A 21742-nucleotide genomic window follows, 5' to 3' on the forward strand; every position below is an offset into this window, starting at 1 on the left:
GTCAGTCTAGACATGCAGGTACACATGATGTGTTCACACCCTGTCATCTGACAGCCCTTCAGGTAGCAGAGATGTGTATCTCCTCTACAAGATTTAATAACTGAGGTGCTAAAACTGTGAAGTACCAAGCATTTCCTGCCCACGCACTTCTTTGTCAGATGAAGCCCTAAATCTCCCTGAATGTGTGTTTCTTTGCTGGGAGAATGTTTAGGATATATTTCAAACCTTTTCTCCTTTATAGTTGCCTGATTCAATTCACTTGTTTAAATTGCAAAGCTGTTTCTCAGGGACCAGGAATAATAATGTAGAAACTATAATGGTGATGATCCACCAGTTTCAAGCAACCCTTCAGTGTTTCAGACACTCATTTTCAGACACTGTCAGCTATGGCTAGGACACTTGGAGAAGTCAGCTCACTTTTCAGATGGTGCCTTCAGTCTTGAGTTATCATACTTTTCCTTAGCTTTTTATTCTTCTCTTCCCTCCTTTTACACTTCAGTTCCTCCTAGCTCTTTCTCCCTTCTCCTCTCCTCTTTTCTTGTGAATTTTGGCTGCAGCCACAGCACAAGTGGACCCAAATATTTTCTGTGTCAGCCCTGCAGGAATGTGTAATCTAAGCCCAAGAGCAGAGGAGGAAGAACGTGAATGACTGGAGTGTCACAGTAAAGCCACCTTTTAGTTATTACCCCAGCCCTGGTGGGTTTGGATTCCTCTAACCACAGGCCTGATCCTCAGTGCCTCTGAAGTCTATTTACAACATGTTTAATAATTTCTACCAGCTGGTTCTTATTGAGACTGTCACTCAAAATTTATGTAACAATTTCATGTATCAAATAACATGGCAAAAAACTCCATCCTAACCAACTTTATTGTTTTTAGGCTGATAAATTTTTGGTTTTAATTAACAGGCATTTGTTGTCAGCAGTTTTCCTCTGGAGGCTCTCAAAACCCTCTTGGGAATGAGCATTCAAACCTCCTTTGTCCCCAGCAGACTTTGGATTAGGCTCCCAGTGCTGAACCACAATGTTTGAAGGTCACTTTTCACTTCTAGGATCAACAACCTGGAAATAAAGGAGTACAATTAAAGTTAATGTCCCACATGGTTTAAAAAATAATTGTGAATGCTTTCAAAACCTGACATTTCAACTGGGAATGCAGTTGATTGAGTAACAAAAAAAGCAACAATCACATGAGGACGCTGTGATCATATGATTTTTTTTCCCAGTCAGTCACAGCTTCGACTTCGATTTATGCTCCCCCTTCTTTCTGTCAGATAATGAGGGCTTAGTTTAAACAAGCCTGTACCCCTAAGGCTATTGCCTTCACCCTGCTCCTTGGTTGGCACTAGGAGGGAGGTGAGTTAGCTCCAGCCAGGAGGGCGTTGGAGTATCTACATATGCAAGATCCACAGGACTGGACATCAGAGCCTGCATTACTGAGAGAAATGCTAGCTGGGGGGCTCTGGGTAGTGGTAATGTCTTACACAGCTAATAAAAAACACTAGAAAAATGGAAGAAACTACGAACAACCCAAAAAAAAAGAAGAGTAGACTTCTAAAATCTCCTTCCATTGGGCAATCGCCTTATTCTGTGGACAGTGGTTTGGAATTATGGACTTCCACCTGCCCTGCCCAACATAAAAATGGTTTACTGTCGCCCAACTCACTGGTTTCTGGCTAGCCAGGGCCACACTTACGAGCGCTGTTCTTTGGGATCACTGAAACTCCTGCTGAATTGTCTCCCGAGGACTGTACTTGGCTCTGTGCCTTCCCATCTTACCAAAGCTCGTTCTTTGTGGCAAACAACAGCAAGAAACTTCACAAGGCTGCCAGGGCTTCAATGAAAATCAGCTGCTGCACTGCCTGCAGAAGAACACCTGGGCTGGGGAAGCACATTGAACCTGAATTTGAACCACTAGGTTCAGTGTTTGCCAGTCTGTGCTGCTCCTCTGGAGCCATTGGTTATACCTCATCATTAGGCTGGGCAGCAAAGTCTATTGTTTATTTATTGCTACAATCCATGAAGTCTATACAACCAAGTACTTGGCTGTGTGTGGGTCATGGCAACTCGTGAGCTAGATATTGAGTGGCCATCACCCCACGGGGGCTGTGATGGCACCTCTAGCCATGGCTGGATTGGATAGGCATGTACCCACTAAATGTTTAAATAACATTTTCCTTAACAATCCGCTCTGATCAGAAGCCAAGAGATGTGTTTGAATTGGCCATTTTCCATTTAGTTTACAGTTGTTGCCCAGCATATGGGGAGAGACACCTGGTTTAGCAGTGATGGGTTCATCAGATGCAGCGAGCTGTTGCAGTAACACTTGCAAATCAGGCTGAGGCAAGAGTTAATTTGGATTTCTGGAAATAAGCGTTCCTAATTTAAAAACAAATTAAGTACAGAAATTGATCACAGTGCAAAACTAGTATAAAAATGCCTGTGAGGTGAATGGTGTGGCTCCAAACAGGTCTCTCAGAAATCCCAGGCAATGCTGAAAGCAAAGGGAGTGAGTCATAAGCACATGAGCTGAAAGAAGCTGAAGACAAAATCATGCATCTCTGCTTAATTCCATCACATGATGAGTCCCGGGGCCCTTCATTTAATCGGAGAGCAGAGCAGCGGAGAGGCTTCATTCCCATCTGGCAGTGGGTACCGGAGGAGTTTCCGCGCACAGCCACCGGCCACGCTGCTCTCTGAGCCAGCCCAGGGGCTCTGCGACCATGAGAGGTGTTTGCCACCGCCTGGGACTGCTGCTGCTGGCCGAAGCGGTGCTGTGCTCTGCCGCCACACGTGAGTGCTTCCTTCCCTCGCCCCAGATCCCTGCTGCTGCCGGGTGTGCTCCGTGTCCCAGGCCAGGCGGGCACAGCGGCTGCTCCGGCGGTGGCTGCTGGAGCTGTGCCTGAGAACCACGAGGCAACAGCTGGCTGCACCTCAGGGCTGCCTGGCTCTGGGTGGAAAAGGCGCCTGGGCTGGAGAAGTGTGCTGAGAACTGCTCAGTAATCTGTTCCCTGTGCTCCGCAGGTGCACGGAGCTGACTGGAGCTAAATCTTGGCTCTTGGCAGCAAAGTTTTAGCAATACTTCTCCAGTTCAAGCTTGGCGAAAAAGGCAGATGCAGAAGGGAGTTTGCACAGTTTGCTTGGCTCAGCTGTGCCTGGGAGACGCCGGGTCAGAAACAGTGCTCCCCACTGGGACACTCAGACCTGTGGATCCCTAATCTCAAGGAGCCCAGTCAAGGAATTCGATCTGCAAGCCACAGTGGGCAGGAACTGAGCTGATCTGCTTTTTTCTGGGCTCCCAATTTAACTCAAGCCTTAGGATGACTCCCTGAGCTCAGGGTTGGGAATGTAGAAATGATATTTTATGCTCAAATTCCAGAATGTACAGTGTGAAAATTGAAGACCCTAAAAGCTGAAATCCATCTGAGCATTCATCTAGGCTCCTACCTACTGGATGTATAATTGGGCAGGTCAGGACATTTTCCCAGACTTTGATGATTTGTAGCACCAGAACTGCCTCTGTCAGATGTAGTCATTGTATTTACCAGTTTTTACTAGACGTCTTCCATCTGTTCATGCATTTGGGTTTTCATTGCAACACGTGTAAATTTTTGGGACACACTACATCCTGTCAGCAAAAAGTGTCACACCTTAATTGTGCCTGTGTGAAGAAGTAACTTTCATGTGCTTAGAACCTGTAACCTGCTGGTTTCCTTTGATTCTCCTTAACTTTTGTACTTTCAGCTTCTTCCTCCATGCTGTTCATGATTCTGTTTTTATATTCTCCTCTGTCACCTCTTCTCCAGGCTTCAAGACACAGTCTATTTAGCTGTTCCTGATATGGAAACAATTCCATCCCTTTGTAGCACCCTCACCACCTCTCTCTGTATTTTTTCAGTTCTTTTATAGCCTGCTTGAGCTGCAGAGAACAGAGCATACAATACTCAGGACATGGCATTATACAATGCTGTAATGATGTTCTCATCTTTGTTCTCTATCTAGCTTTTTCCTAGGTTTTCAACTACCAATGAGCACTGCATTCAAAACTGTAAAGCTGCAAGATCCCATTTCTGAGTTTAGAGCTAGTTTAGAGCCCCTCATTCTCAAAGTAAGGTCACATTTAACTTCTGAATTTCATACAGTTTTATTCTTGAGTCACTGAGTTTTATACTCTTTACTCATACATAAAGTCCTCCATTACTTTAATGCACAGTCTCCAGCAGATTAAAGAACTTTTCTGCTTGCCTGTTTTCCAGATTATGAACATTTTAAATTATTTTAACAACTGAGAAAAGAGGCACTTATTCATAACTTTTTTTTCCATATCCTAACCAATCATTTATTCATGTGAAATCCTTCATTCTTATCCCACGGTAACATTTGCTTTATGTTCCCTTAGCAAGGGACCTCATCAAGTGCTGTCTGGAACTCAAGCAGACTGTAACAAGCAGGTCAGCCTTGTTCCCATGCTCTCTGTCTCCCCGGCAAAACTCAGAATATGTTTGTGAGCAATGCACTCCTTTTATGGCATATCATATTAATGCACTCTACCTACTTACTCTGTTCTTCACTGCTGTTCCTACCAGCTTCTCCAACTTAAGCCCCAAAGTTTTTTTAATCCTCTAAATCTTCCCTGGAAGTGTTTTTAAAAACTGTCATCACATTTGCCAATTTTTGTTTCTCAGTCACTGAAGCAGTGTTAAGCAAGATGTTACATGCTATGGTTAATAGCTCATTTATTTCACTCTTGAATAACTTCCATACTTGGGCCATCCTATCTAGACAACTTTGTCATTTTGTTGATTTGTTCTATGGCTGGGTTTTTTGTGCCAACACTTCATTTTGAGAGATATTTTCTGTCATTGTAAAAAAAAATTCTATCACAGAAACCTCCTATGTTCTTCCTTTGTGAATGAAACTATGAACCAATTGACAAATGTTACTTTTGTCCTACCGCTTTACCTTCCCTGAATGCTTCTTTTGCATCTACATCACCTTTTGCCCCTAAATTTCCTGGCAAGCTTTCCAAATTTATATTTGGGGAAAAAAATAATTTGTAGTTTTTATGGTTTTGCAAATTATTCCTCAGATTCTTTTTTTTGTCCTGCTTTATTATGTTTCTATAGATAACTTTAGAAAGTTTATGTCACTGCCTGATGCCATCCCATCAGCCTTTTTTATTTCTAGTACACTGTTATCCTTTTTAGCTGGGTCATCTTTCTGCTTCTGCCTAACATCGGCTCTCCTCTCTTTCATGGCTAATACACTATCATAGAAAATACTGAACTTCTTGTCTTTGCTACATTTTTCACCAAAATGAAAGCCAAAATGAGAAAGCAGAAAGTCAGTGGAAGTATAAGATCTTTTCTCCTATGCCCACCTCACCAAAATTATTACAGTAATCTGTTCCTTGGAGCATAGCATTACTCTATTTTGAATGGAATTGCTCTAATTTTGGTTATGACCAACATCTGTTCCTGAATGGTTTTCATTGTTAAATAAGAAATACATAAAAGCTTTTTGTTCCTTTAAATTCACCAACTGAAAATCTTCATTTCCATGTGTATTAGAAACTAGTGCAGAAGTCTTTCCTCATCTGAAAAACCATCTTTGTCTTGTCCTGAAGCTTGTGAAATGTTTTATATTTGATTCAAAGAAACAAAGCACATTAGGGAGGCAAAGAAATGCCTAAGGAGCTTGTGATTTAGAAGCAGTGGCAGCAGTTATTACTGGACTAGAAGATGAATTCTGAATCCAAGGATTGTTACTGAAAACTCAAAATTAAAAGCATTTATAAAATTAAAAGTTCTCCAGCTCTTTTTGATGAATTGAACATTTGGGGAAAAAAACAATGATTGAAAAGTTTTGATCTGACAAAATCAAAACATTTTTATTCATTGAATTATTTTCAGATAAAAAAAGGAGAATGGGAAAAAGAAATTACAACAATTATGTAGCCATTTACTTTCGAATAAAATGACAGATTTTTTTTTAATGACACCTAAAGTGTAATTCAACTTGCTAAGCCTTTGTGAAGTGTTTTTATAGTTGCTAATCTGTTTTCTTCCGGAGCAAAGTTTCTGAACGACAACATTACCAAACTCTTCTTTGACCAAGACTCCAAACAATACAGCATGTGATACAGGTCATTAAGTAAATACCACTCATAATGTTATGCCTGCTCACATCAAAATAGATTAAATCTGCAGGAAAGATTTGATTCAAGTGATTTAAGTGAGACTGCAAGGGGCTCCTGGAGGGCAAAAGACTGTGGGAGATTGTGTCTCTGAGTACAAAATCTGTTCTTTTCCTCAAACATTTCATTCCTCAAGACTTGGGAGACAGCTATCTGCATCAGCTCAGAGTTGAGATGGGGTTCATGAAGGGATGTTCTTCCTGCCCAGCAGAAATCTCACTTGGCCATAAAACACCAAGAGAAAGCAGCTCCTGCCTCTTCTGAGCTGTTTCTCTGGTCTCTCCTGCAGTAAAATTAGGAGTCACCCACCTTTAAAGACTGTGCTTAAACTGGCTACACCTGCTCTGTGTCTTTTCCAAAGCTTGGAGAAGTTCCAATACAACCAGTTAGGTTACAGCACACAGGGCAATTCTTGCCCTTCTTACAGGTCTCTGCATTTTCCTTGAAGTCATCCAGAATTCTGTTGCACTTGGGTAGAAATCTCAGAAGCATTCTGCATCAGCTGTACCTTTACAATAAAGCCATGGGAAGAAGAAATCCTAACTCCCTTGATGTTGTGACAGAATGGCACACCCAGCAGTTACCTTAGCTGATTAACATGGCAGAGCTCTTTAAAGCCTCCAGGCTTTAATGGAACTGTTCCCATGAGCCTACTTATTAACATAATTTTATGGCATCCTACAGTGGCCAACGTGTTCCTACAGGTTACTTGGATATTTATGTTGCTTTCCACTATGTGACAGAAAGAGGGATCCTAGAAGCCTGGGAAAAGTTTGAGCCCATCATTTGTAGTAACATGAGAAGAAAGAGGTTATTGAAGTTATTTAATATCTGAGCCATTTTTAAATAACAGGCATGAAGCTAATATGTTATTGTTGTTATATTATAAACACATTGAATTTACTATTCAGCTCTAAATTTCCTTTTCTGGAAATACCAGCTTCTGTTATAATTGATTCCACCCCTCCCACCCAAACCGTCAGCCAGCTCACCAAAGGAGCTGCACTGGGTCAAAATTAATTCCTGGCATAACTTCCACTAGAGCACAACTCAGACACAGAGGGAATTTATCCTGTTAGCCTTTTACTCATAGATTTATCACCAGGCAAAGCAGTCAGAAATCAAGCAACCTCTGTGCAGAGAGCCTGACTGTTGCAGGGTTATGTAAATTTGTATAAACAATTGCTCTGATATGGTCAAAACTTTGTAAACATTTTTATTCTTTGTCTGGGAAGTTTGCAAGTAGAAAAAAGTCAGTCTGACAGTGGTGGAATTGTCTTCATGTTGATTATAGTTGATGTAAGTGTTTAGAGCTGCGATAATAAAATTCCATCATTTTCTATTGGTGTAAAGTTTTCTACCAGTACATGACTAAAATTCACCACAAGAGTAATGCTTTTATACATTGGTATAAAATAGTAGTATGGAAAATTGCATTACATTTATACTGATGCCTGGTTTTCTCTCTAGGGTTTCAAGATGTGTTGAGCCATGGAAGTACATCTCCTGTCACATCCTACAAGAAGCTACAAGGCTGGTCTAATGATCAAAATAAATGGAATGAAAAGCTTTATCCTTTCTGGCAAGAGGGAGATCCCAGATGGAAGGACTGCTGGAAAGGTGATCGCACATACACATTTCAAAAACACTTGAAAAAAACTGGCCAGAAAACACAGCACAATGCACAGTGCAGGTGCTATAGTGCATTTTCACTGGGGCAATATCCACAGAATTGCAAGTTAGAGATGATTGGGTTTGACACCATTCCCAGTGGGTTGTCTGAGGAAGCAGAACAGTGAGTTATTACCTAAAATGCTTTCCCATTATGACAGGTCTAAGACATTAATACTTACTAGGAAGTATTGATGGCCAGGGCTCTAGAACATTCCATGATGTGAAACATACCATGGAGGACAGGTACCTTCAACTGCTACCTCCACAGGGCAGGTGGGCTTCAGCTTCAGTAAAGACCATGTTTACTGTCACCTGCTCTGAGCTGAGGGCTAATGACTGTATCCCTGGGGAGAAATAAAAATTTTCTCCTTTGGAATATATTGACCCCCAAGGGTAGAAAACTATTTTCTTAGCTCTAGGAAGAAAATTAATGGCAGACCAGTAAGTGATCTGGAGGGATATGCTGAATCCTTCTGATGGTTTTAAGTTGGGGTTTTGATAAGAGCTCAAGTGACTTAGGAGCATGAAACCCCTCAGAAACAGAGTCATCAATAAAGCATTTTTGATGTAAATAGCGCACAGTTGATGGTACCTTCTTCTCTGATGCATCCTCTGCTGCAATGAAGACCAATTTTCTTTTCCTCAGGTGGAAGGGTGACAGCCAAATTGAGCAGCGATAGCCCAGCACTGGTAGGATCCAACATCACCTTTGCTGTGACTCTGCAGTTTCCCAAGTGCCAGACAGAAGATGAGGATGGCAACATAGTCTACAGGAGAAACTGTACTGGGGGTAGGTAATGGCCATTTCCCTGCACCACACACATCTGCCTGTTGCTGTTGGGAATGTGTCACTGAGCTTGGGAAGCATCACAGGCACACCTGATGAACAACAGGCATGTTGGATTTAACTGATAACTGATAACTGATAACTGATAACTGATAACTGATAACATTTGCCTGTGCACACCCAGCCTGTGCCACACCAGTTTCTTTCCTAAGAAAAACACCATGGTATTTTTAGTGCTCTGCCCCACTGTATATACATTGACCAGGTAAGTTAAGACTGACCATCTTTATGAACTTGTCTTCCCAAAACAGTCATATAATCCGACTTCCCAACAGAATTGTTACTGCTTTTCAGCTCAGGCACAATATTGCACAGTCACACTGTTTGCTTTCAAACTTATAAAGCTGTCAGTTTACAGAATTGATATTTTTTTTTTTAATTATGAATTGTAGAATTCAGTAAGCATATCTGCATCTTGAAAAACCCTCAAGAAAGAGTAAATCTCCCACATTTTAGGAATTGAAAACCAAACAAACAAATATTTAAAACTCAAGCAATGTTTTCCTCAGGAAATCAAGCTCTTCACCTTATTTACTACTACATGGAGAAAAAAGCCTATCATTCCAGTGTTTTAAGCTGCTGGATCTAGAACAACACATGCTGTTGTACCTTTCATCCTCTGAATTCATAGATGTTCAACAACTTTTTTACTGATCAAAGTAATTTTCATTTCAAGGCATATCAGCAAGTTTTTTGTCAGCCTAAGTTCCGGTTTTTAACTGTCTAATATTTTATTAGCAGCTGATATCCATACTCTACTTAATATCTGCTGTGCTGTTTGGGTGAGGAAACTTTCTATTTACTATTCAGAAAATGGCAGAAATTCATGTCTAAGTTATTTAAAGGTGCCATAGAAAACCTTTCTGACAAAACAAACTAAGTCACTTCCTCACAGTGCTTTCACAGCCACTCTTTGTACTTAAAATTTAAGAATCTGCTTGAAAATATTCAGGTAGCCCCATTATCCTCCATGAAACAGTAGCCTCAGTGAATCCAGTGTAGTCAACAGCAAGTTTTTGGGCAAGTACTTTTAAATTGTGTCTGGCCTATGAGACAGTAAAGATTTTTTTAACTTCTTAATAGAACAGCACCAAGACAGAACAATTTTGTGTTTATGCTTAAAACCAAACAAAGCACAACCTTAGAAAAAAAGAATGAACATCGGTCTAAAAATACCCCACTTCACCTGTTGTTCAGATGCAGTATCTGCTATATCCTGTGGTGTTTGCCTCCTGTTTCCTGACTTTCTGCACGTTTCTCAGTTGACCAGAACATGTCCTGTTTCTATCCTTAGATCCTCCAGCTTTCGGGGATCAGCAAGTCTATGTCTACAACTGGACGGAATGGACTGACAGCTGTGGCTGGGAAAACTGCACAAGCAACTACAGCCAAAATGTATTCCCAGATGGACGTCCTTTCCCTCGTCACCCTGGCTGGAGGAGAAGGAACTTTGTCTACGTGTTTCACACTTTTGGTTAGTAGTGCAACGCATGCCTTGGTTGGAGCAATCCTGCAAACCTTATATTCCCTTTGTACACAACTCATCTGTCAAGTACGTTATACTAAAAGCCCCTTGAAAATGATTCCACACTCTTGAGTGGAAATACTGAATTAATTCCCCACTTTTCCAGAGAGGCCATCACGTGTTTGGTCTAGAAATCATGGATTACCAGAAGATTCTCTTTAAATCTGCATTCACAGTGCTACCACCGAAGAAAATTTATTTCCTTTCAGTAGTACTCAATATCTTTTCCTAGGAAAACAGAGGATCTGAGCAGGTCAGTCAGACAATTTACTGACAGTTCACTTCCACTTAAGACCCTTGGATTTAAGAGAGAACACAGTGCTGTGTATCACCAGTTTAACAGTGCAGCACTTCTTGTCTCTAGGGAGGTGAGAACTGCCACTGGCTGTGTTGCTGCTCTGGTCACAGATGCTGATTTTCAATGTTTCCTGCTCCTGAGTACGTAATGGTTGGACTATTCCTGCCATTGGCTATGCACTAAATCTTAGTGCTCTCAGTTCGTCTGGCTAAATCAGTATTGTTGTCAGTATCAGTATGAGTAATAACAATAATATTCCAAATTTTATGCAGAGGTGATACTATTTACCTACCTCAATCAGCTGGTAAATAGACATATAATCAAATATCTACAAATGGGTTCTAGGGTATGAAGCAAGAGGTATTACATCTTCTGGCTACAATGAAAGCAAACACAAGATCACTTAAAATGCCTCACACCATCCACTGCATAATCCTAATGACTTAATTGCTTTGGAAAGATGTAGATGTCTTGGCAAATTTTTCTTGGATTAGTGAATTTGGCAAATCTTTTTGACAACTTTGAAAAACCAGAATTTATGTGAGTAAACATGCTGCAAAATTATCCAATCCTTCAGAAACACCTTCAGAGTATTGGAAGACATTTCTAAACTATTCATTTTGGCTTAGACAATCCAAGATTCTTAGAGACATTACCTCTCCTAGAACAACTTGTGGCAAGGCTGAAAGGAAAAATGTTAAATTCATGTTCTGTTTCAGGTCAGTATTACCAAACAACGGGACGGTCTTCAGCAAAGTTTTCAGTCAACACAGCAAATATGACTCTTGGCAAGCACGGGATGGCAGTGTCCATTTACAGGAGAGGGCACTCGGGATACATCCCAATTGCGAGAGCAAAAGCTGACTACTCTGTAACAGGTGAGTGTGCTGGAATCAGCTGTCATAGAATGCTGGGGGGATTTGTTGCTTAGGTGTTAAACAAATTCAGCACAAGCATCATCTGGCATGAAAAGAAGACATTGGCCTGAGGAAGGTTTTTAATATGAAAATGGAATCTGGTAAATTGCCTTGAGTAGCATAAGTTACCTTTGTGTCTAGCTGAGTAGTGACACCTCTACTTCACAATGAAGAAAGATTTGTGAGAGGAAATGCAATCTTCTACAGATGTCTGTGATTCCTCATTTGCTCCCATACTTTTCAGGGTAACTGTTTCCTACTGGCATTCACTCCTCAGGTCATGAATCAAATAAAAGTAGAAACCTGTGCTAAAGATGCCATGTTAACGTCTTGCATTCTGTTCAGGGACTTTGGAACTGTTTATTGTTTGCAGCCAGGTACCTCTGCTTTATTTATTGACCTCTTTTCTTTCCCCTCCAGACAAAATTCCAATATATGTGAGTATGTATCAAAAACATGACCGCAACCTCTCAGACTCCATTTTCATCAAAGACTCACCAATTACATTTGATGTGAAGATCCATGATCCCAGCAACTACCTAAATAATTCCGCCATCTCCTACAAGTGGAACTTCGGAGATGGAAGTGGCTTATTTGTAGCCAGCGGTTCTAGCACATCTCACACCTACACTCTGCAAGGAAACTTCACTCTGAATTTAACTGTCCAAGCCATCATACCTGTACCTTGCAGGCCAGTAACACCCACTGCACCACCGCCCACCTCAGCAGGTAAGCATTTATCAAACAGCAGGGACATTAGGAGTTATGCTAAAACTATATATTCTGACATTTTAAGTTAGTATCTTTAGTAGTTTTACTGTCATCATTGAAGAGCTGCAAGCCTCTGCAAACCCTCTATAAAACTGGTTTAGAGATGGAATCATTAAGCATAAACTCTTCTATGATTTTACAATAGAGATCACTTACACATTTAACTCCTTATGCATCCAGTTCTACCACCACACTTACAGCATGCAAAGGTCTTCAGGTGAACATACATGGAAGTTTGTATTATCTCTGCCAGCACCTGGTCAGGAGATTTTAGCCTTGTCTACTCAGGGCCATCTTCTGAGGTAAGATGCAAATTTCAAATGAGAAAGAGGAATTTCAGAACACTCTTACAGCAAGCTCCTTTCTGTATTGCATTAACTTCCATCCAAAATTAAATGAGATTAGACTGAGCTAGAAAAACCTACTAATATTCAAAAATATGGGATTTCCACATGGAATTAACCCAGAGCAGCTTTTCCACTTTAAATTTATTGACTAACATATTTCAGAATAACTTTTATTATGTTCATCGCTGGTTTACTATCTTAGAGGGTTTTAAGGTTTGCAGAAAGCCTGCAGTTTCAGCTATAATACTGCTACTGTGAAATTGTAAATGTGGCTATATTTTTCAAATTTCATATTTTTAATATGTGCTCTAACCAAAATATTGAGTGAGAATGAAAAATGAAAGGAAAGATATAATTTTCACCACTTCCCCTCTTCATTTTTCCGTGAGCTGTAATGTAGAGCAGTAGGAAAATACCAGCTTTTATAAAAGCATTTTAAACATTTTATTGGCCTTTGGATTTCATATATAATTGATTGGGGGATTTTAAAGAAGTATTTAATTGTGTTACACCTTGTAGTCTCCCTTTTATTTCACAGAGATGGGTGAGTAGCCAGGTGGCTCTCAGAGTGAGGCTCCCCAGGCCACTCCAGGGTTCTAGAGCTGGGCACATGTGTTTTCTTTAGGGATTATTGCCATGACCTCATACCTATTACATACATGACTGTACAGCTGCAAACCAAAGTCACTGATGGCCTATGGAATGAAAGCAGTTGGAACATATGGCTGTGTTCAGAGTACCCCTGAGCAGAGCTTGTTCTAAAGTTGCTTATCTATTTCTTCTCCCTCAAACAGTAACGACTGGAGGATCTAATAATTCTGAGTCTTCTCTCACTGTTGAGTCAGTGGAGGATAATCCTGATGGAGGTTGCCATATATACAGAAATGGATACTATGGAAATAATATTGATGTTGTAGGTAAGGACGTGGATCAACCCCTGAACAGAGAAATGGTGTTAACAATGAAAAACAATGTATGGTAGAGAGAACACTTATTTAGACACATTCTTATCAAATACATGAGACGCGCAGTAAGATCCCTCCCATGGACATCACTGAGAGTTTTAAGGATTAATGTACAGATATCTAACTGGCTGACCTTGGTTTCTGCCTGTACTTTTCAAGGGCCTAGTGGCAGAGGTTATGACCCCTTGGTTTCACACACATGAGGCTGAACCTGTCTGGATGCCTGCTGATGGCTGACCCCATCAGGCATCATGTGGTGTTTCTAGGCATTTGTGCTGGAAAATAGGGATGTGCTGGTAGGGATGTGCATTGTGTCACTCCTTTCTGCATCACCAACTTCTGAACCTGCCACAGCAGGAGCACATGGGCAGGGGAGGGGGTTTGCATGATGTTGAACTGACCTTTGAATGCAGAGAAATCTCATGTAGTGGGAAGTGATTTAGTAAAATAAGGAAGTAAATAATAATGAGGGGAAAAAAAGCAGACCACAAAGGAGCAGCCTCACAGGGAAAGCACTGGAAAATTTCTCAGCTTTCAAAGCCTTCAAGGGGAGGGCTAAGGGAGGGAGGAGGTTATAGAAAACAAGACCTGAACTGAGCATCAGCCAAACACTTGAGGTTCAGTACACATAGACTTCAGAGCTTGTCATGTGTCCTACAGTTGATATGTGTTTCCTCTCCCAGAGGGAATCCTAGAGGTAAATATTATTCAGATGACAAGCATCCAGATGACAGAAAGTCAAGCTGAAAACTCACTGGTTGACTTTGTTGTTACCTGCCAAGGGAGGTAAGTGTGTGAATGAAGCTGTCAATCTTCCCTCTTTGAAAATAATTAGGTGCTGGAATGCTGTCTGCACTAAGATGCAGATGTATGAACAAAATTTGGAAACTGCAGTGTTTCTATTTCTTGACTGGAATGAAAGATAATGCAAGTCTCATTTTTAAACTATGCCAAGAGAGGCTACTGCCAGGCACTTAGGATTCAGAGCAAATATCCAGTCTCAGTAAAAATAAGGAACTGATTGTGGGAAGAAACAATTTATAGTCTCCTGGCCAAGACGAGATTTCAGCACTTACAGTAAAATGGGAAGCAGTTTACTGAAATTGTAAGGAAATCCTTTCTTTTTGGCCAAGAGTGTTTGACACCTGGAGTAAATGGATGAGTCCAAGCAATTTTTTTGATAGGAAAACATTGGACTCATATTTCTAGCTCTTAGAAGGTTAGAGTTGAGAGTATTAAGAAGTACAAGAAAAATGTTAATACAGCTGGAATACAATTAATGTTTCTTAAGGGGGTATCTTCTTTTCTGGCACATGATACTACTTATAAGAATCTGCATTCCTTTCTTAATGATGTATATTAAAGATAACGGACTTTATAAGTCGATTTGATGCAGGTAATCCTGTGATCGGCATAAAATGTTAAATGATAAGCAAAACAAGCAGATAATTATATAGATTGTTTAAATGCATTCTACATAAAATCCACATGTACATATATAAATGTATAGGCATGCAAAAATGCATTTCGTATTAATAAAACATTCTTAAATTACTATAATGCCATTGATTTCAGCAGGCACCAGCACAAAACTGGTGTACCAGTGCAATGTCTATGAACTGGGCTAACTGACAGGACTCCACAGATGCAATGTGCTTTCTCTTCCCTGCCAGTCTCCCCACAGATGTCTGCACAGTAGTTTCAGACCCCACGTGCCAGGTGTCCAAGAGCATGGTATGTGACCCCGTTGTCGTCACGGATGAATGTTTACTCACCATCAGGAGAGCTTTTGAGGAACCTGGGACATACTGTATAAACATCACCTTGGGTGATGACACCAGTCAAGCCCTTGCCAGTGCCCTGATTTCTGTAAATGGAGGTGAGTCCACACTGAACAGACGTAGATCGTCAGTGAAAAGCTTTTCTCTCTGAGAGTTTCTCCGCAGGGGGAAAGAGCACAGGAATACATATGGGGGTTCTTATTATGCCTCGAGACTTCAGCTGAAACTGCACCAGCTTGTGTAAGAATCCATGCAAAGATAAAATGATGATTATTTCCCTAGGGGAATTTTAGGTGTTAGACCTTGGTTTGACTTATGTTTATGATCAAATAAGTACAGGAATTATATAAACTCTTCAGTATCACAGAATATGAACAGTTCTTAAGCCATCATGTAATTTTTCACAGAAAACTCTGTTGGGCAGAAAAGCAGGCGGGAAACATGCCAGCCAGCCCACTCCACACATGGAGAGATAGCAGAAACAGAGGGGAATTCAGCTCACTTGAGACAGAATCAATGTCTGCAGCAGAGTTGGCTGCCTGGACCCTCTATACTGCCCATTGGCCTTGACCAGGTTTCTATTTCTACATGAGGATAAGATGAATCATGTTCTGAAAATTATCTGTGTAACAACCAGTGACTACAGAGTCTGCCCAGGGTAATTGTTTCAGAAGAGGAGCTTTACCTTTGGTTGGATGACTATCACTGTGTCTACCTCATAGCTATCAAAGCAGCCTTTGACAGAACCAGCTATTAAACTCAGCCTCAGTCAGAAGTCTAAAGCATCATGCTGCCTTTCTGCTCCCACTTCATTGCCCTCCTGACTTCCTATTACAATGTCCTAGTGACTCTTCTGAACTCACTAATTACTATCAGTCAAGCAACTGACCCCTTGCAGTAATTTTTCATAGTATTTTTTGCTGATTTGATTTAATCCAGGTGTAAGTTTATCTGTACTGAAATCAGTTCATTGTGAATAAGGCACAATGCCTGACCTTTAAGTGCATTTTGGCTCCTAAAAGTGAAAATAAGCATACAGAAAGGATTTTCTCAACTATATTTGGAGACTAGCTTTAGCCCAATACAGCTGGTCTGCCTAGCTTTCCTCCAGAGGGCAAAGCTGAGCCATACTTTGGGGCTTCCACTGCAATCAAAGCAGAATTAGGATCTAAGAGAGGTTGCTGTTTGAGTCACCTTCTGGACGAGCCTATCTAATTTAGTCAAACAGTTATCTTACAGGCAGTGTAAACATTTCCCCCATACAACAAATGGCAAGGATCAAGTTAGTTGCACCTTGTGGGGTGCCAGCAGGGCCCTTCACTCCTTTCCACACTGAAAGGGCAGCCATGTGTCTGAGGAGCAGGGCTCACAGGAGAAAACTGGCAGAGCTCAACTCACACTCTGGTGGAACTGAGAATTACGCGGATTAGGATTTGAAAGCACCACTTCCTGCCAGTTACTGACCTCCAAGGCTCAGCATATTAGAATTACTAACTGTGCTTCAATTTGTACAGCAGTAAGTAAAATTTTCATTGGAAAGTCTGTCTCACTGTAAAATACAGGCTAACTTTCAATCAATCTGCTTTCTGAACTCTAGGATCATCATCTCGAACAACAGAAGGTCTCTTTATCTTCCTTGGCTTGTTGGCAGTGCTTGCTACCATTGGAGCATTTGTCCTTTACAAGTAAGTTGCTAGTTTCTGTGATTAAAACAGTTCAAAGAGCTGTCAGAATATTGCTTAATTTGACAAACCAAACAACTTAAACTTGCTTTAGCTACATTTCTGTTTCTTTACTATTGCAGCTCACAAATATTCTGGCAAATATTCAAGAAAAATGAGATTACTGGTTTAGGCCACAAAACCATTGGAAAATATGCAGATGTTAAGGACTTTCAGAGAAAATTACACTTTGTACCCATAAGCACAAACAGTTACACTAGCAAGCCTGGGAACTTCATGTAAGCAGAAAGCAAACTCAAACTCCATGATGCAATTTATAAGTGCAGTGAAACCAAACAAATTCTTCATTAAATAATCGATGAATAAATTCTTTGGGGAAAAGGTGTTGAGCATGCAGGACAATAGTTAACAGAAGCACATGTTGCTGCGTTATTAAGCAACACCTCATGAGACTTTGAGACTGCACCAAGACTCCTGAGTCAAGTGTGTGCCCACCCTTCCCAGTGAGTGGTGAGAAACACACAGCTCCATGGAGCAGCACTACTCCAGTACTCTATCTCCTTAACCAGGCCCTTGTCACCCCAGCTCACCTATGGCTGCCAGACACTAGACGGGATTGAACAGGGAAGGAGGAGACAGAATGCATGATGAACACATGATTCGTGCTCTTATGCACTGGTCACATGCTAAATGTGGACTCTGCTTTGAAAGTCTTTCAGCAACTAACTGTGTTCATTTCTTGCAGGAGATACAAACAATACAAGCCTATTGAGAGGAGTGTGGAACAAACAGAGAAGCAAGAGGGATTTACTGCTTACTTCAGCACTTTCAAAGCCATTTTCTTCCCTAATAGCAATGAGAGAAATCCTCTGTTGAAGAGTAAACCAGGCATTGTTTAAACCTTTAGTGTAGCACTGACTATTAGATTAAGAACAGGACTCATTTCTGAACTGTACTTTAATGGGGCTTTCTTGTTGTTATAAAAAAAAAAAAGAGGGAGTAAGGTGAAAGCACATATAGATGGGATGGTAGCTTTTGGGGCTTGGTGCAATTAGCAACATTGAAAGTAGTCTTTTGTGGGAAACAAGGAGGTAGCTTTATGCACTTGCTGTTCTTGTTTGTGATGTAGGACACATTCTTCTGAATTACTAACACCCCCCACCCCCACACCTTTGTGTGGCTTTTCTTACTTCTAGGTTAACAACCTGCAAAATTAATCACATCCATAATCTCTGAGGGGGGTGGGGTTTAAAAGTTAATAATAATTAAAAAAAAAAAAAGAAAAAAAGAAAAAAAAACCCCAACAACCAACCAACTTGTAAACACTTAAGTTTTTATTGCTGCTCACTGCCTTAGCAGGATTCATGTCTTTGCTGGAGAGACATGGGGGGCAGGCACGTGTTATGTCTATGGAATGAAACGTGCCATGGCCTATTCCCAGGCATTGGCACTGAACTGCTGCCACTGTTACACTGTTCAGGAGGTCCTAGCACAGACTTGCCCCAGGCAGGCTAGCTCCCCACCAAGCAAACCCTAGACTCTGGGAACCACCAGAGGCACAGCTCCCCACTGTGAGTTTGGCAGCAGCCACCCTGTTTTTCAGGGTTCAATAGCATGGGTGCAGCTCATTAAATGCCAGTTGGCTTCAGGGCCAGAAAACAGGGCTGGACACACTTAGCTTCCCACTGGACATGGCTACCAGTGCATGAGTGTCACTATAAACTAGACCACAGACACCCCAGCAACAAGATGAGGCCCATCAGCTTGGCTCTCCCTGTTCAAACTTTTTGCTCTGAGTCCCATGTAAAATCCTGAGATGCAACTGCTGATGCTGTCTTTGCCTCCTTTGCTTCCATTGGTCTTGAGACAGTGGACTGGCACCACTGCTCCCAAGGGGGCAGGTATATGGATATGTGCTCCATGTCAAATGAAAGGTCAGCAGAACAAGGGATCTAGTAGGAAGGGGTAGCATTCAACTGTCTTTTCCTCTTTTCATTTCTGTCTTTCCTGCTGTAAAGAGACATTAATATCTGCTGGCTCCTCCATCCATCTGACCACTAAATCAAATAATTGAAAACCCTAATATAAACAAAGCACTATGCTAATTTCTGCTTTTACATGATGCACCTTAGAAAATGTAAACTTATGCAAAATCAATGTGCCTTCACTTGTTCACTCTAGCTGCAATTCTGTGTTAAAAGAACTCGTTCTGAGGCGTTTCAGAAGTGATCTGTCCTCGTAGCCACACATGCTCATCACTCAGCATTGTGGCATTTCACAGTGTGAGACCAGCACAAACTGCTGAAGGCTGGCTTACTGCATGACGAGAAAAGGACAGCATCTTATTTGCAGAAAGGGAAGATGTTGCTAAAAAGGTTCACTTAGATGAGCAAACAGACCAAAAATTCTTTATAGTTCATGTTTCATAAACTCCCTGATGTTATTAGTAAAGGTTATAACCAAAATGGAGGCTGGGCAAATGACCTTACACAATCTGTTTCTAAACACTGAATTCTTTGAAGATCTGTATTTCAATATAATTAGCTTATTTACCATGTCTTGAAATATCTTTGATACATACTGTTTTCTGTTCCTGAGGCAATATATAATTATAAACACACTTTCCTACTATTTTAGCAGATCTTTCAAATGCTTATCATTTGTAACCTGAATCAAGTCTTCACTGCTCCTTCCCAGACGCCTCTAAATGACTTAAAGATATTTTAAGAAATGCAGATTGCAACACACCTGTGAGATTAGTACTTTAGTTCTAAAATTCAACAGCCTCTTTTCTTCTTTTGTTTCCAGGTTCTCCCATTATTTTCATTCTTTTGTGGCCATTTCAGTTATATTATTAAAAGTAGCGTATTTGCTATTGTTCCATCTTCCTTATACGTAACATCCTATTGTCTAAGAACTAGCATTGCAAACTATTTTCAGACTTAAACAGGAAACACATTTTCTGAAAAAAATTACTGTCTAAATGTTACATCCTCTGTTATCAGTCAGGCAGGACTGTAAATTGTATTTGTTGCTCTAGCTTGAAGCAGGACAGGGATTTAGTGGAAAGCTTAAGATGACCTGTAATGAAGCATGAGAAGATTAAATCTGTCACATCTTAGGATCAGTGAAGATGCAGGCTACCACCTAGGCTACATGCAGAAGACATGTGGTTTATGCAAAATGCTGCATGTTAGATGCTCAGGGACATCTTAAGCTTTTGCACAGAAAAGAGCTTTCAGGCATGTGTTAAGAACTTTTTTATACTTTAACCTAAGTATTAGTATTAGGAATATCTTGAACTATCTCCTTTTAAGTATCATGTCAGAATACTACATGTTTATATTATGATTTTGCCTTTTCAGCTGTAACTTCTATTTCATTCATCTTTACTTTTATACAATAGAATTTAACCACTGCACTGACAAATAAACCATGTAATGATTTTAAAAAGTCCATTTCTTTGTCTCAGAATCAGAAACTATGAGATAAGCAACTTGATGAGTTGCCCAATTATTGATCAAAACAGTGTCTACCTCCATAAAACACTGGATTTATCTCACCCTCAGTTCACACTTGGCTCTACCATTGGTTATTGAGCTGATTTTGCAGTCTCCCTTCAAGTGTACTCAGAGCAATGGCCCCACAAACCTGAGAAGCAAGAAGACTTTCTTAACACCCAGATGACACAATTTCAGAACAGATCAGGATACAAATGAACTTCACGTCCTTCAAAGGCAAGAACAGCTGACAAACAACAGATTTGTGAAAGTCAGCAAATGTTACAAGACAGGCTTCAGGCATTCCCTTTGGAGAAATAACATCAAGAATGACACCAAACATAAATGTACATCATCTTTATAGAAAGAACATCTTTTCAAACATGTCATCAAGAAAAATGGAAACATCAGTTGGGTAGCAAGTTTGTTTAAAACTACTTTTAAAATTGAGCTATTATTTCAAAGCACTTGTTTTGTTCCTCCCCCTTTTCTTCTTGAATATTTTTAATAGCACACAATTAAGGCTCATCAGATGTGGCATTTTTTTCTTACCGAAAGTATTTTTAAGCTGAAACCAAGGCTAAAAAACACCAGTCCCTGAAGGAATTGTAGAGGAATCAAACAAAACTTTGCAAGAGACATCCAACCATTGTGGCTTATTAGTACGAGTGATCATCTCCAGCCTCATACAGCATAGTCAAATTTTCTTTAAAGACAAACTTTTATCACTACAAGTCTTTATAACTCACACAGCATTCCATAACCCCAGAATTGTTAGGGTTGGAAGGGACCTCTGGAGACCATCTAGTCCAGACCCTGCCAAGGCAAGGTCACCTAGAGCAGGTTACAAATGAATGGCTCCAGGTGGGTTAGGAAAGTCTCCAGACAGGGACACTCCACAACCTCCCTGTGCAGCCTGTTCCAGTGCTCTGCCACCCTTAAGGTAAAGTTCTTCCTCTTGTGTTTTAGTTTATGGCCACTGCTCCTCACCCTGTTGCTAGGCACCACCAGAAAGACTGGTGCTGCCCACCATCCATGACTATCCCTTTTAAACCTTAATATTATTGTTTCACCATCATACTTGGTGAGAGAGGGAAAAACATTCTGAATGGCAATTCTTTTATTTTAATGTCCTTGTTAATGCCAGGATTTCCAGGGCAAGGAGGTGGAGGGAAATATGTTTCACCCACATTAAATAGAAATGCTTAAACATGCCCAGGTCATAGTTTCTCAACCCTTG

General features: G+C 40.7%; 1 protein-coding gene across 1 annotated transcript; it reads left to right on the forward strand.

Annotated features, from left to right (window-relative positions):
• The first annotated feature begins 2311 nt into the window (after positions 1 to 2311).
• On the forward strand, positions 2312 to 20455 carry GPNMB (glycoprotein nmb). Its single transcript, XM_085050918.1, has 11 exons — positions 2312 to 2792; positions 7666 to 7815; positions 8516 to 8659; positions 10011 to 10190; positions 11259 to 11417; positions 11877 to 12185; positions 13369 to 13491; positions 14223 to 14325; positions 15213 to 15418; positions 16918 to 17005; positions 17748 to 20455. Exons 1-11 carry the CDS (start codon positions 2723 to 2725, stop codon positions 17899 to 17901), a joined length of 1686 nt encoding a protein of 561 aa, XP_084907044.1. The 5' UTR covers positions 2312 to 2722; the 3' UTR covers positions 17902 to 20455.
• The last annotated feature ends 1287 nt before the right edge of the window (positions 20456 to 21742 follow it).

This window comes from Lichenostomus cassidix, chromosome 2, assembly GCF_008360975.1.
Source record: "Lichenostomus cassidix isolate B80296 chromosome 2, HeHo_3.0, whole genome shotgun sequence".
In the NCBI taxonomy this organism is placed as follows: Eukaryota; Metazoa; Chordata; class Aves; order Passeriformes; family Meliphagidae; genus Lichenostomus; species Lichenostomus cassidix.